We start from the raw sequence: 14,080 nt of genomic DNA on the forward strand, positions 1-14,080 counted from the left end.
GGATACATTGACTGCTGGAATGTCAGGCCTGGAAGGAGCCTGAGAAATTTGGTTCAATCGAAACCCTTCATGGAACAGATGAGAAAACAAGCTTGGTGGAATTTCATTTGATTTTTTTTTTTCCAGTTTGGCCATAGCAAAGGGTTTGTATAGAAAACCAGTAGAAAATGCAAGAAAAGGAGTGAACATATATAGTGGGGAGATTCATATGGCTACTTAACCTTCATACCACCCAATGAAGTAGACACTATTCCCATTTTACAGATAAGGAAACCAAGGCCTAGAAATGTTAAAGCAATTTCCCCGAGGTTCCAGGTCTATATGATATCAAAACCAAAGCTCTTCTTCCTACAACATCCTCATGACCTTCCAAGCCAGGAAAGCGAGGCCAACTGTGAAGAAACAGGGCTAAGAACAGTGAGGTGTCCTGAAGAGTTGTGAACAGGGAATGATGGATTAGAGACAGCACTTTAAGAAAGCAAACTTGGTGTGGAGAAGAGCTTGGATGGGACGGGTCTGGAGGCAGGGAGTGCTGCTGGGGAGCTCCTACTGCAGTGCAGGCTTTGGGTGAAATGCCTGGATCCACAGGTAGCAAAGGTAGTTAAGAAGGAGCAAGCACCCAAGAGGCATTGTTAAGGAAGTACCCAAGAATTTTCAGAGTTTGGTAAAGGGAATGAAAGGGAGGAAGGAGAGACGGTGCTGAGGTCTTGATCCAGAGCATTTGGGAGGACAGCAATACCCTAGATGGCCATGGGGGAGGGCCAGAAGAATCATCTGTGGGAGGGAGTGTGAGGAGGCTGATTTTGAGGGGATGGCAAGGTCAAATCAGTCGTCAATCAGGAAGTTGGAAAGAGAGGAGGTTATTGTTCAGGAGAAGGGTGAGAGCTGCAGATGAATATCTGGGAGCCATCAGCACTCCAGGGATCCAGGGATGTAGGAATAGAAAGTGCATAGGCTAGAAAGCATACCCCAAAGTTACCTGTCTTCCCTGAAAATGGGGCAAAGCTCTGCATCTTAATGAAGAGAAATAAACACATGAGTACACCTGATTCTATCCCCTGCAAGCTTGCTTGCACGCATGTGTCAGTGCGGCATAATCGTCAGGAACTAGCGCTGATTTCCCCTTCTTTCTCCAGCAAGTCTGGGTTTAGAAGCCCTGAGAGGAAAGGCACGGACTTGGAATAAAAGTCTGGAGTTGATCAGGCTGTGGGACAGAAGTTAGTCCACGGCTGTGCTTCGGTCTCACTCTCACCCACTTCCCTTCTTCTCTTGCCCCTCCACGCCTGCTCCCCCACCTCCCGGTCCTGACCCACTTGATCTTACCTAAAACTCCCAAATACAGTCTTTGGTAATCTCTTCGCTGTCTGCCAACAGGGTGCCGCTTCGGTCGGATCGCATGTAGAAGCCATTGGGCGCCAGCACCGTGAGCAAATTGCTCCCGTGAAGCTCTATACAGAAGTTGAGAGCAAATTTTCCCCAAGGGCGAAAGGTGCCGAAGGATGTTATTGACCAGAAGGCTCCACCCTGTGCTGGGGAGGGAAGGGTGAAGGATGAAGTCTTCCAGTGGTACCACCTGCGGAGGCTCCCAGGAAGCATGCCAGCCCCCCTGGCCCCCTGACCCTGCCTGTGTCGGCAGGTCCCTCTGTGGAAACGCAGGAGGGCTGGATTTTGCTCTGCCAGCCCATTCTGGGGGCTTTGAAGTGTGAAAACAAAGAGAAACTCCATTTTTCCCCTTCGGATGAGTAGGCTCTGAGCAGCAGGCCGGGAAGTCTGAGTTGGGGCTAAGGCAGGACAAGACTGTGAACCCAGGGCCAGAGAAGAGGAGCTCCTCACCCTGGAAGTGGTAGATGCCTTGGCAGCAGGGCAGCAGGTGAATGCAGTCGGGCTGATCCATATTGCACTTCATGAGGTCGTGCTCGGAGGAGGTGCCCACGTACCCATAACGACCTCGCAATACAAGGAAGGGCCGGTTAGCTAATCGAATCCCAAATTCCTCCCTGGGGCCTGAAAGAAATAGAAAGGAGTTATTTGGATGAGCTGCTTCTAGATGCTTTCCCAGATAGAAGCGGGAAGAGGGACGCTAACTGCAGAAGGTTTTCAACATTTTAACAATTACTGAACACCTACTATGTGCCGGATCTTAGGTGAGGTGCTTATAAAATGTTTGTGAAAGCACTTAGTACAGTGTGGATCCCAGGAGGCTTCAGTATTCTTCCTTCCTTCGAGATGTGTGAATCTATTTAATCTTCACGAGAATCCTATGAGGCAGGCAGCTTGGATATCACCTCCACTGGTAATGGAGCCACGGAAACTGAGGCTCAAAGAAGTGTTTGCCCAAGTGATGACAAAAACTCAGTGATTCAGCAAATACACAGACCCAAATCTTCTGACCACAACTCCAGTGCTCTTTCTATTATATCCCAGCTCCCTCTGAAAACATCTTGACTTGGAATAACCTGGCAGGAGGGCTGCTCTCCTCACCTGGAACGGTGGCATTGGCCATCAGCAGGCCATTGTCTATGATGCCCAAGAAGCGTCCACTGGGAGACTGCAGGATGATCCTGCCACAATTCCAGTGCACACGGAAGAAGGTGTCAGCCTCCATTGGATGCCCATTAGCCACCACTGTCCTGTGGTGCCTCTGGAGAGATTATAGGGAGCAGAGAAGAGAAATAAGGACAAAATCTCAGCTTTCTTCCCATCGTTTTTATTCCTAGACCCTTTCCCACATCCCACCCACTGGCTTTCTTCATTCTCCCAGGGCATGATTTATGCTTTCCCATCCTTTTTTTTTTTTTTTTTTTAAAGACTTTACTTATTTATTTGACAGAGAGAGAGAGCACACAAGCAGGGGGAGTGGGAGAGGAAGAAGCAGGCCTCCTGCCGAGCAGGGCAAAAGATTTGAACAGACACCTCACAGAGAAGATATACAAATGGCCAATAAGCACATGAAAAGATACTCAACATTATTAATTATAAGGGAGATGCAAATTAAAGCCACAATAAGATGTCACTGCACATCCATTAGAGTAGCTAAAATTAAAAAGACAGACAATAACAAGTGTTGATGAGGATGTGGAGCAATTAGAACTCCCATACATTACTGGCAAGAACGTAAAGTAGTATATCACTTTAGAAAACAATTTAACATTTTCTTAAAAATGTAAACATGGGGCACCTGGGTGGCTCAGTCGGGTAAGTGTCTGCCTTCGGCTCAGGTCATGATCCCAGGGTCCTGGAATCGAGCCTGACATCGGGCTCCCTGCTTAGTGGGGAGTCTGCTTCTCCCTCTCCTTCTGCCCTTCCCCACTGCTTGTGCTCTCTCTCTCTAGCTTGTTCTCTCTCAAATAAACAAAATCTTAAAAAATATATATAAACACACATTCATCATGTGACCCAGTATTTCTACCCCTATGTATTTGCCTAAGATAACTGAAAATATAGGCCCACAAAAAAATTTGTACACAAATGTTGCTAGCAACTTTATTTTTTAAAGATTTTATTTACTTATTTGAGAGAGAGAGATTGAGAGGTCACAAGCAGGGGGGAGAGAGAGAATCAGGGAGCCTGACATGGGGCTCGATCCCAATATCCTGGGATCATGAACTGAGCCGAAGGCAGATGCTTAACCAGCTGAGCCACCCAGGTGCTCCGCAACTCTATTCACAATAGCCCAAACCAGAAACAACTCAAGTGTTCATCAACAAGCAAGTGGATAAACAATTTATGTTTGTGTTGATGAGTAGTAGTATGGAACACTGACTGCTCAGCAATAAAAGGGGACAAACTATTGATACACGGATTGTGAATGAATCTCAGAAACATTACGCTGATGAAAGGAAGAATACATACTGTAATATGGTGTGATTCCATTTATATGAAATTCTAGAGTAGGCAACTCTAATCTATAGTGACAGAATAGTAACAGTGGTGGAGGGGAGGGCAAGGGGAAAGGGGAACTGACTACAAAGGGGCAAGAGGGAATTTCTGTGGTCTTCTTTAACTTGTGATGAGGTGTATACATTCGCATATACACGCATAGGTGTATTCATTTGTCAAAACTTACTGACTTGCACATTTAAATGAGTGCCCTTTATTGTATATGAATTGTGCCTCAATAAAGTTACTTTTTCTTTTTTTTTTTAAAGATTTTTTTTTTTTTTATTTACTTGAGAGAGAGAATGAGACAGAGAGAGAGAGCACGAGATGGGGGAGGGTCAGAGGGAGAAGCAGACTCCCCGCCGAGCAGGGAGCCCGACGCGGGGCTCGATCCCGGGACTCCAGGATCATGACCTGAGCCGAAGGCAGTCGCCCAACCAACTGAGCCACCCAGGCGCCCTAAAGTTACTTTTTCTTTTTTTTTTAAAGAGGCCCCATTGGTTGAAAATTGACAAGGGCCTCCACGGTTCACCTCAGCATCTGGTCACCTGCCTTGAGGAAGAAGAAAGTATGTCTAGAATGGGAGAGCTCGGAGATTAAGGGTTCTCTTACTCAGGAGGCCCATGTCTCACCTGGGCTAGGTAGCGGCCATTGGCTGCACGAAGCTGTAAGGCAGGGCTCTCATCGTCACATTCAAACTGGAACAAGGACATTGGGGTTATGTGTTCAGAGGCAGCACATACCTCAACATCTGCAGAGAAAAAACATGTCAGAAGGAGTCACCCTCGATCTCAGCCCCTCCTCCACACTTCATGTCCCTCTGTTTTCCCTCCTCAGCCTTTACCACCTTCTGCAGATCACAGGTGCCTGGAGAAGACCCAAGCTACTTCCCCTAATAGCTCATGCCTCTGCCTCATCACCCTGCTCCATGACCTAAGGAATCCTGTTGGGACCCCAGGATCTTCTTTATCAGCAGGTTCAAAAATCTTTGCTGATCTCCAACACAGTTTTCTCTTTTCAGCAGTCAGCTCTCTCCCTCCCTCCATAGCTGTCTTGGACCCAGCACTTGCCATAGATGATGGAGAGGAACTTCCGAGTCTTTGACCTGAGGCTGACCCAGGTGGGACAGCGCTGTAGGATGAACCACTCCTCACCCCTGTGGGGATTGGAGCCCAGGCCCAGGAGCAGACGTGAGCCCTGTGGGTACAACATGCCTCCTTCTCCATCGCTCAGTGCCACGAGCCCTCCGGGCCGCACCTGCATGTGAAAAGCTGTCTGTGTTGAGGGTTGGGGGACCAGCCGGTCTAAGTGGGACAAGAAGAAGTGTGCTGAGGTCTCCAGGTGGTAGCATCCATCTTGGAAATGCAACAGGAAGCCACATTCCTCCAGGCAGGGAACTGGTGCATCCACCCAGACGCGGCCCATGGTGGGGTCAGCCCGGGCGTAGCAGTGGTTGACCGGGCTGTAGAGGATCACGTGGACATGCAGGGCTGGCCGGGGGGTCCACATGTGGTAAGCCGAGAGGACCCTGGAGTTGCAGAACACATCCTCACCATCAGACTCCAGATAACGGCCGCTAATTATGCACTGGAGGGTCCACTTGCCATTGCGGTGGAAACGCAGGAGGAAGCACCCATGGTGGCTGGTCCTTGGCCGGCCATAGCACAGACTGCCGTCTGCCTCGCATAGGAGGTAGAGGCCCTGCAAGCCCCTTAGTCGTACCACGGCCTGGGCGTCATGCTCATTGCTCACCAAGATCTCCCAGGTCTGGAGGCGTTGGGAGGGAGAGGAAGGAGATCAGTACTGCCAGATGATGAGGCCAGGGAGTCCTACTACCATCCCCCCCAGCATCACCCTACAACCTTCATGGGACCAACCACCTTCCCCTCCACATCGGCCTCCATGGTGACTGTCAGCTCTCCCATCCTCTCATCCAACAGTAATTGAAAGATTGCAGGAGACCTTTACTACTAAAATCAGAGCACTTTTCAAGATCCCAAGAGAAGTTCTGAACGCCTACCTCTTCCAGCTAACAGAAGGTAAACATCCTTCTCTCTTACTTCGTGGTGTCCTTCAATGACTACTTTTCTAAGAAGTGCTTTGGTTTAGGTTTTACTTTTCTCTTCCTCACTGTTGCCCCTGGATAGCATGCTAGCTCACACGCCCCCTCCGCAAAGCCCACCTCCCCAGCATGGCAGGAGAAGATCGAGACCTCTTACAAGAAGGCCTAGGCTCCAGGGATAAGAGTGGGAACACACACGGTTGAGATGCACTCGTCTGGTTCAGCCAGGATCAACCCGGTTCTAAACGAGGGCCTGGCTACGGCACTCTGGGGTAGCACTGCAGGATTGCCTGCATCCGTCTCTAAAATGAAGACGCACTCTCCCGGAGGGCTTGTAGAGTTCCCCGTTCCCAAACCACAATCTGAACAGGATCACGGGCCCTGCAGTCCCTCCCCCGGATGCCCACAATCCTGCCTTCCAGCCTGGGCTCTTCACCTCTCCTCTTCGTGATGACACAACCACCCGGTGTCGGTGGAGGGAAGAAAGCAAGGCTGCAAGGGCTGAGGCTTTGCCTCTCGGAACAGGTTTAGAGAGGGGGAGAGGGAGTGATAGAGACCTGTGAGCAAAAGCCTGGGGGAGGAGGGTCTCGGTCTGGCAATGATCGAGAGTGTACCCCAGCCAACACACACACACACACACACACACACACACACACACACACACGAGCTTGGCCACTGGGAAAAATGACTCCAGCACAGGGTTGCTTACCTGTCTCCGGCCCAAACCCTTTGCAGTGGCAGTGACCGTGTTCTTATATGCCTCAAAAGTGAGGTAGGATCCTGCCCAGCTGATGAGCCCAACCCTTAGCTCCTCAGGCTTGGGTCTTCGCGTCCACTCCACCTCCTCCATGGGGCCGGCACCGCAGGTGATGACTCCGTCTGGCCCAGCCGTCCCCCCACTGGTGCGGTTCCACAGGCCATAGGGCCTGGAATCAGGCCTGTAGTACCCACCAGAAGACGTTCCCAGAGGGCATTTCTCAGGCAGAGCCTGGCCTCAGGCCCAGCACCTCTGTGACCCGGGAGCATTGTGACTGTGAGGGCTGCCTCCTATCCGTGGTGGGGAAAGGGCACTGCCTGGCCATGTCGATCCACAGCCCAGAGGAAGTGGGTCTAGGGCCTTTGGCATTGACCTCCCCGAGCGACTCCAGGCGCCGAGGTGACTGAGCTGAGACTGGGATCGGAACTTTGGCCTGCGGCAGCGATCATCTAAAACTACAGGCAAGTGTCTTCCCTTCTTCGCTTCTGTTTCTCATCGTAATCACAGGATAAAAATCAACTTCTTTCCTCCCCACGAAGTGAGGGGAGTCTGGCTCCCTAGGGACGCAAGTGTTCAAGTTCAAGGTATCCAGGAAAAATATATTAACTTTTACAGCCCTTGGGAGAATAAGGCCAAAATGTCTCAGAAGGTGCTTTTCAGGAAGGGTGAGGAAACCCTAGATAGATAACCAACAAGGATCACATACTCATCAGGAAGGGCTGGCTCAGAGCAGGGGAGGGAAAATGTCCTGGGTCGGGGGAGCATGGGGCATCTTCCTCATAATCCCCAGCTGCACTGCTGCTAGGGATCCCAGCCCCTCCCCCCAAAGGGTCCCTGTCGGCCAACACCCTCTGGGACTCATTTCCTACAAAGCTCCTGGAGAAGATCAGTCCAGAACCTGGAGAATTTGACAACGAGAAAGGAGAAAGACAAGAAGAAATAATGGCGGTGGAGTAGGTTTTGTTTAAGCTTTGCTGGGATTTGAAGAATGCGCAGAGTAACCCACACTTGGGGAAACAGCCCACACTCCTGGTTCCATACACACACTTTCCTATTCCCCGTGGTGGGGGTGGGGTAGGTCTCCCCAGGTAGAAAGAGTTCCAGTGCACGGGGAGGAACTTTAATCCCCAAGGATTAAAAGGGACCTACCGATGTTTTATAGAATAAGGCCAATAGCCTACTAGTGACAGAATCACGTGGGTAATTTCTAAGATGCATATTCTTGAGCTTCAGACCAGTCCTAATGAATCATATTTTCTGAAGTGCACCTCAGGACCCTATTTTTAAAAAATATCCCCTCCTCCCCAATTTTAATGTTCATAGTACCCATTAAGAACCACTGCTAGGAGATGGAGAGGCACAGGATGTATGGGATTTACAGAATCATGAAGGTAGACCCTGTTTCCCTCAGCAAAGGTCCCCTGGAATTGGGGAGGAAATGTTATTTCCTCCACTGGAACCCCTGAAGTACTTATGGCCTCAAGAATAAGGTGGGAGAAGCTGAGCTAGATGAAGGCAGCAGGGTGTGTGCGCATGCTGGGGGGAGGGGGTTGGCTCTGCAGCCTTGAGCCTCCCCCATATCGTATTGTCTCTTTGTACCCAACAATCCAGCCCCCCCCCACTTCTAGGCTACAGACAACACCGTGTACAAACCACAGCAAATTTATTACTCAATGTCCAGTGCCACATCATAGCACCACCCGGGGCCCTCACCTTCCCTCCCCACCTGGCCCCAGGGGGACACCCGAAATGGAAAAAACAAAAGTAAACCCAGATCCCTGCTCCTGCTCTGGAAGAAGGGGCCTTAGCCCTGGAAGTCCCTTCCACAGGTCCCAGCAGGCAGGAGAGCGGACCCCTCCGTGCCCAGAGAGTGAGGCTCCAGGCTCCAACGACAGAGAGAACATGCAGGCAGGAGCAGAGGCCTGTGTCTGTGGGAGAGGAGTGGGAGGGAAGGGCACTGCCTGAGGAGTCCGGGAAGCTGGCCATCCCGGGATGCACGCGGGAGCTTCCGGGCAGCAGGGGCCGGCCCCTGGTTGGTTAGCGCTTTGACAGCTCATGGGACAGCCAGTCGAGCCCATCATACAGGCCTGTGCCTTGGGTGGCACAGGTGGCCTGGACGTACCACTGTGGGGAGAAGGAAGGAAAGATCAGTAGCAGGGAAGGAAGGGGGGATGCCTTTACTTCCCACCCCCTACCCGCGGCTCCCTTGGGAGGGGCAGGAGCCTCACCGTGCGGCTGCGCAAATGCTGCAGCCCCAGCTTGTCGGTCAGCTCGCTCACGGGCATGGCATTGGGCATGTCCTGCTTGTTGGCAAACACCAGCAGCACCGCATCCCGCAGCTCGTCCTCCTGCAGCTGACAGAGGTGAAGGGGATGGAGTCTGGAGTCCTGGCCGAGTCTCCGGGCCTCCCCTTCCCTGCTGCGTAGGGGAACCCCCCTTTCTACCTTCTAGCATATTCGTGGGAAACATGTAACATTGTGTAGTCTACTGCTGAAGACAAAATAGAGAGTCCTAAGTCAGCGTGAAGCCATCTGGCTTTAAATCCGGAAAGAGCCTTTTTCTAATGCCTTGCCCTAGTCAAAATGACAAAATTTCCAAATGGAAAAACAAGAATGTAAGATGATGTTTCTCTCCACCACATATAATTCCCCTTTCCCCACCAACTCCTTGGATGTGAAGACGTGAGCATTCAAGGAAAAAGTTAGTCCTACGCTTTTTTACCTGACTCAAATTCAAAACAGAGTAAGATACGCCTTGTGACTGTGTCCACAAAGAGAAATACATTCAAGGCCTGTGAGATGTTCCTGACTTTCACCCTAGCACAGAGATCTCAGAGATCTGTCTCCAAATGAAGGCTCAGTTCCTGGGGCTCTGGGTGCTCACCATCTTCTGGAGTTCATCAGCAGATTCCTGGACCCGCTCTCGGTCATTACTGTCCACTACGAAGATGAGACCCTGGGTGGGAAGGAAGAAAGGACAAGCAATCACTCCTACGTGGGACATACCCTAGTCTGGCCTCTTTCTCTCTTTTTCCCATCTTTGTGTCTAAACCTTCTCATCTTGTAAATTTTCACTAAGGCTCTGCAGACATGCTGGCACCAACTGGAGACACCCTGCAAAGGATACAGCTTCTGCCGTCAGGCAAGCAGTGTTGTTAGAAGAAGTGCAAGGGAACAGGGAAAGACCAGACGAGAGCTAAATGAGGCAGCATGAGTGCACCTGGCTGGCTCAGAGCATGCAACTCTCGATCTTGGGAGTTGTGAGTTCAAGCCCCACGTTGGGAGAAAAAGCTTACTTTAAAAATAAATAGATAGATAGATAGATAGATAAAGGCAGCATGGCCCCAGAGCCCTGCTTCTCAGGAGAAGCTAAGGTGGCTAAGTCTCAGAAGACTAAGGCCATTCCTGAAGAATGAGTAGAGGTAAGTCTACAAACGGGGATAGATAGGAGGTAAAGGTCTTTTCCTGGCTTGCGGGCCCAGTGTAGGCCAACATCTTGGTCTCTGTAGCCCTAACACTTTTTCTCCTGGGGTCGGGGAGCCCCACCCCACCTGAGTGTTCTGGAAGTAGTGCCGCCACAGAGGCCGAATCTTGTCCTGGCCTCCCACGTCCCAGACTGTGAAACAAATGTTCTTGTATTCCACTGTTTCCACATTGAAGCCTGGCGATAATTGGGAAAAAAAAAACGACAACATGAGAACAAAGTCCTGAAAGAAAGGAACTCTCTAAATCTAGGTGGATTCATCCCAGGACATAAAACCAGAAGGCAATGATCAAGTCCCATGGGAACAGAACCCCAGAGGACAGGCAGTCCACAGACCAGGCGGGGCTGGGTCACATTCACCCCGCCTCGGCACCATCCAGCAACTAAAGGTAACTGTGACCCACTTCTCAGGTAGCAGTGTCTGGTGTCAGGGTCAGCTCCCTGCAGAGATAAGGGCCTCAGGCTGAACGGGTAGCAGACCCTGGGAAGGCCTGCCGCCAGCCTCCCGCTCCTCCCGGCCTCGCCTCAGAACTCACCTATGGTGGGGATGGTGGTGACAATCTCCCCCAACTTCAGTTTGTACAGGATTGTGGTCTTGCCAGCTGCATCCAAGCCAACTGCAAGGAGAGGGGCATAGGGTTGGAGACGGGAGCGAGGGAGCCCTCTAGAGACCAGGGAAGGGGAGAGACCAGGACAGCTGATGGAGACGGGGGCGGAGAGCCCAAGCGCCTGCAGGTGCGCGCTGTTCTCTACCTTCGAGGCCTTAAGAGCAGTCTGGGTGGTGAGCACCAACCCGTGCCCCCGAAGCGGGCGAGAGGTGGGAGAGGGCTAGGGGGTAAGGGGCATGGGAGGAGGGCCGCGCTCCTTTTAAAAGTCGTCTCCAAGGGCGGAATCCTCCCTTCTTACCGGCCGGGCCGGGGCGGAGGGAGCTTCACCCCACCCAGGCCCGCAGCTCCCGGGCTCAGGCCCCGGGGTCGGCGCCGCAGACCGCGACCCACCCGAGAGCAGTGACCCCAGGGGGTTAGAGGAGGTGGGCGACTCAGGGTCAGAGACCCGGCTGAGCCGGGCTCGGAGGGACGCGGGGGTGGGAGGGCTGCGCGGGGGCCGACGCTCCGGCCCGGGCCGCGCGCTTGATCTGCCTCACCCATGAGGATCCGCATCTGCTTCTTCCCGAAGATCCGCGAAAAGAGCGCGGACACGGTGAGGCCCATGGCGGGGCCCGGGGGAGGGGGTGCGGGCACGGATGCGGGGTGCGGACTGGAACCTGCCGGCCGCTGGGGGATGGGGCGCAGCAGCAGAAGGAGGAGGCTCCGCCGCCGCCTCCGCGCGTCCCGGCCCGCCCTACGTCATCGCGGGCCCGCCCCCGGCCGGGCCCCTTCCCCGCCCCGCCCCTTCCCCGCCCCCAGGCTCCGGCTCAGGCAGAAACTGGAGCTTAGCGACTCTCCCCAGCCTCGCTGCGTCCCGCGCCGGCTTTAAAGAGGGAAAGAGTCTGGGTCTCTCCCCGTTTCTAAAGCGCTGGCAGGTCTGTGGCTGCTTCAGCGGCAGCCCGAGCGGGGCCGAGGAAAGTCCACAATGCTCCACAACGGCCCTCGACTCCCAGCTTTAAGTGGCCGGCCCCTGGGCTTTGGTTTGTCGCGTCCAGCCCGCCCTGCGCTCCGGTTTAGCTCTTGCGAACTGGCATTGTCCACTGCATGCACCACCCTCCTAGGCGAGCGGAAGCTCTGTGCTCGCGTCTCAGTCCTCTGTTTGGCCCCCTCAGCGCCCAGAGAGGGAGGGGCCTTGAGCGTTGCAGGTGGTTCAAGTGACCTTAGAATCTCGAGAGGAGTACGCTGGAGGTGGAAAAAAAAGGTGCCCAAGCTCTCGCTGGCCTTCTTAGTTTTGCAATCAACAGAACCTACTCCTGCATGCAGGAGAACAACGCCTTTGCCTCGATGGCCCCAGACACAAAGTCCTTCAGCTGACCCAGGCAGCTTTTTTGAAGCTTCTTTACTTTGCCACAGACCTGGGAACCCGGATTTTTACTGCCCACCTGTCCAGGAATTTATGAAACTTTTGTGGCCCTAGACTCAAAGTGCTTCACAAGTAATTTCCCCACTCAGCAAAGGGGGGAAATAACAAGACAGGAATTAATTTAAATTTCTTCTGCGATGGAGACTGGGTCAGTGCCAGGCATCTAATAAATGCTTAACAAATATAGTACTTGGTTTGGATGAACTAATAGGCTACTCAGTGGAGTAAGGGCAAGCAATTTGAAACCGGAGTGCCAGTGGGCTTATGGACTGGACGTGGTGAGGTGAGCTGAGAATCAGAGAACCTTCATTCATTCACTCATTCAACAAATATTGAATGCCCACTGTGTACCATTGTTCCAGGTCTCAGTTCAAATCTCAGTTCTGCCTCCCCCCCCTTTTTTGAGGGCTTAGCTTCAACGATTCTCACAACCTGTTATTTTCTACAAAAGGAGACTAATATCTGCCCTATCTCATGAGGTTATGGTGAAGATTAAAATGATGAAACAATATATCTGAATGTTTTGTATAGTACAGCTGGATTTTGTCTGGGCCACTAAGAAATTGACTGGGTCTGAACAGACCTCCAGGGTCTGCCCCATCCTGACCTGAAAAGTCTGTAAAGAGAACAGGCTTTGGGCACCAGGTATGAGCGGGTCCATGACTTTCCTTTACTCTTCAGTCACAGACTTGCATTCTTAAGAAGGCTTTTTACAAGGTTGAAGAGTGCATTTAAGAGTCTCAATACAATAACAGAGCTCGTGGTGACGAGGTCAGTGCCACATCTTTAGCTCTTTTAATTAGCCTCTTCCTTTCCGTCCCTGTTGTCCTTGCCCTATTTCACTACCATCTCTTCCTCAGGACAGAAATAGTCTCCTTACCAATCTCCTGCCCCTTGGTATCTTCAACCTGTCATGCAAGTCCGGATGATGCCACTCAAGATTAAAATCTTTTAGTGTCTTCTTAGCACCCGAGATAAGGTCTAAATGCCTTAATTTGTGTCTCCACCTATTGTGCCTGCCCCGTCTGTTGCCCACCTCCTTCACATACCCTAAGCTACTGCCACGAAGTGATTCTCAGTGCTTCCCCACGTGAGCCAGGCTCTCTGATGCCCTAGGAGTCCTGGCAATCTTTTCCCTCTGCCTGGAATGCTTGTTTCCCTCATCACTAGTTAGATGGACAATCGCTACTTATGCTTCAGATCCCCAAGTATTTTCCCTGAGAACCTTCTCTGCCTCCCCTAGACAGGCCTCCCTCCTCTTAACTTCCATATCACTTTGAATATACCCGCACATACTGGTATGAGAGCAGGACTTGTGTTTGTACCTCTGCTCTCTCACTAGAAAGGAGCTCCTTGAGGTCAGGACCTTGTCTCTTCATGGTGGTCACCTGGAGCAGCACTTGGTATGTTGAGTGTTGGACAGATATAGATAGGATTCCTAGCTGTGTGACCTTGGGCATGTTATTTAACCTTTCTGTGTCTCATGTTTCCACCCACTGAGCAGAATAACTGCAAGGGCCAAATATCAAAACTCTTGTTAAGGTCCTGGAATACAGATGGCACATAGGATGGAGGTCATAGCCATAGGGTGCCCTCTACATACATTTGTTGAATCAACTCAGCGGAACTCAGCAAGGGTGCTAATAATTATTATACTATATACTTAATAGGTGCCGAAACTGTCCTATCAAGGGTTGCAGTTTTCGTGGTCTAATTGGGAGTCTTACTTGTCGATCTTTAGGTTCAGAGATACTGAGCCCCAAATGTGAGGAAGAGTCGCTCATCCGGGTGTCTGAGAAGGACCCAGTGCGACGTCGCCCACTGTCTCCCGCTCATCGTAGACCGAGGGTAAGCTCAGGCGCCGCCACCAAAACATCACTCCGGAGTCC

The 14,080-nt window shown here is 51.8% G+C and overlaps 2 protein-coding genes across 2 annotated transcripts; both read right to left on the minus strand.

Annotated features, from left to right (window-relative positions):
- Positions 1-1,323: 1,323 nt before the first annotated feature.
- Positions 1,324-6,791, minus strand: FSCN3 (fascin actin-bundling protein 3). Its single transcript, XM_006729046.2, has 6 exons — positions 6,651-6,791; positions 4,950-5,646; positions 4,512-4,630; positions 2,482-2,641; positions 1,834-2,004; positions 1,324-1,529 (listed from the first exon to the last, which is right to left on the minus strand). Exons 1-6 carry the CDS (start codon positions 6,789-6,791, stop codon positions 1,324-1,326), a joined length of 1,494 nt encoding a protein of 497 aa, XP_006729109.2.
- A 1,553-nt stretch (positions 6,792-8,344) lies between these two features.
- Positions 8,345-11,522, minus strand: ARF5 (ARF GTPase 5). Its single transcript, XM_006729048.3, has 6 exons — positions 11,326-11,522; positions 10,718-10,798; positions 10,249-10,358; positions 9,582-9,653; positions 8,927-9,052; positions 8,345-8,822 (listed from the first exon to the last, which is right to left on the minus strand). Exons 1-6 carry the CDS (start codon positions 11,390-11,392, stop codon positions 8,736-8,738), a joined length of 543 nt encoding a protein of 180 aa, XP_006729111.1. The 5' UTR covers positions 11,393-11,522; the 3' UTR covers positions 8,345-8,735.
- Positions 11,523-14,080: the final 2,558 nt, after the last annotated feature.

Source organism: Leptonychotes weddellii, chromosome 12 (genome assembly GCF_054177405.1).
Source record: "Leptonychotes weddellii isolate Sample4059 chromosome 12, ASM5417740v2, whole genome shotgun sequence".
In the NCBI taxonomy this organism is placed as follows: Eukaryota; Metazoa; Chordata; class Mammalia; order Carnivora; family Phocidae; genus Leptonychotes; species Leptonychotes weddellii.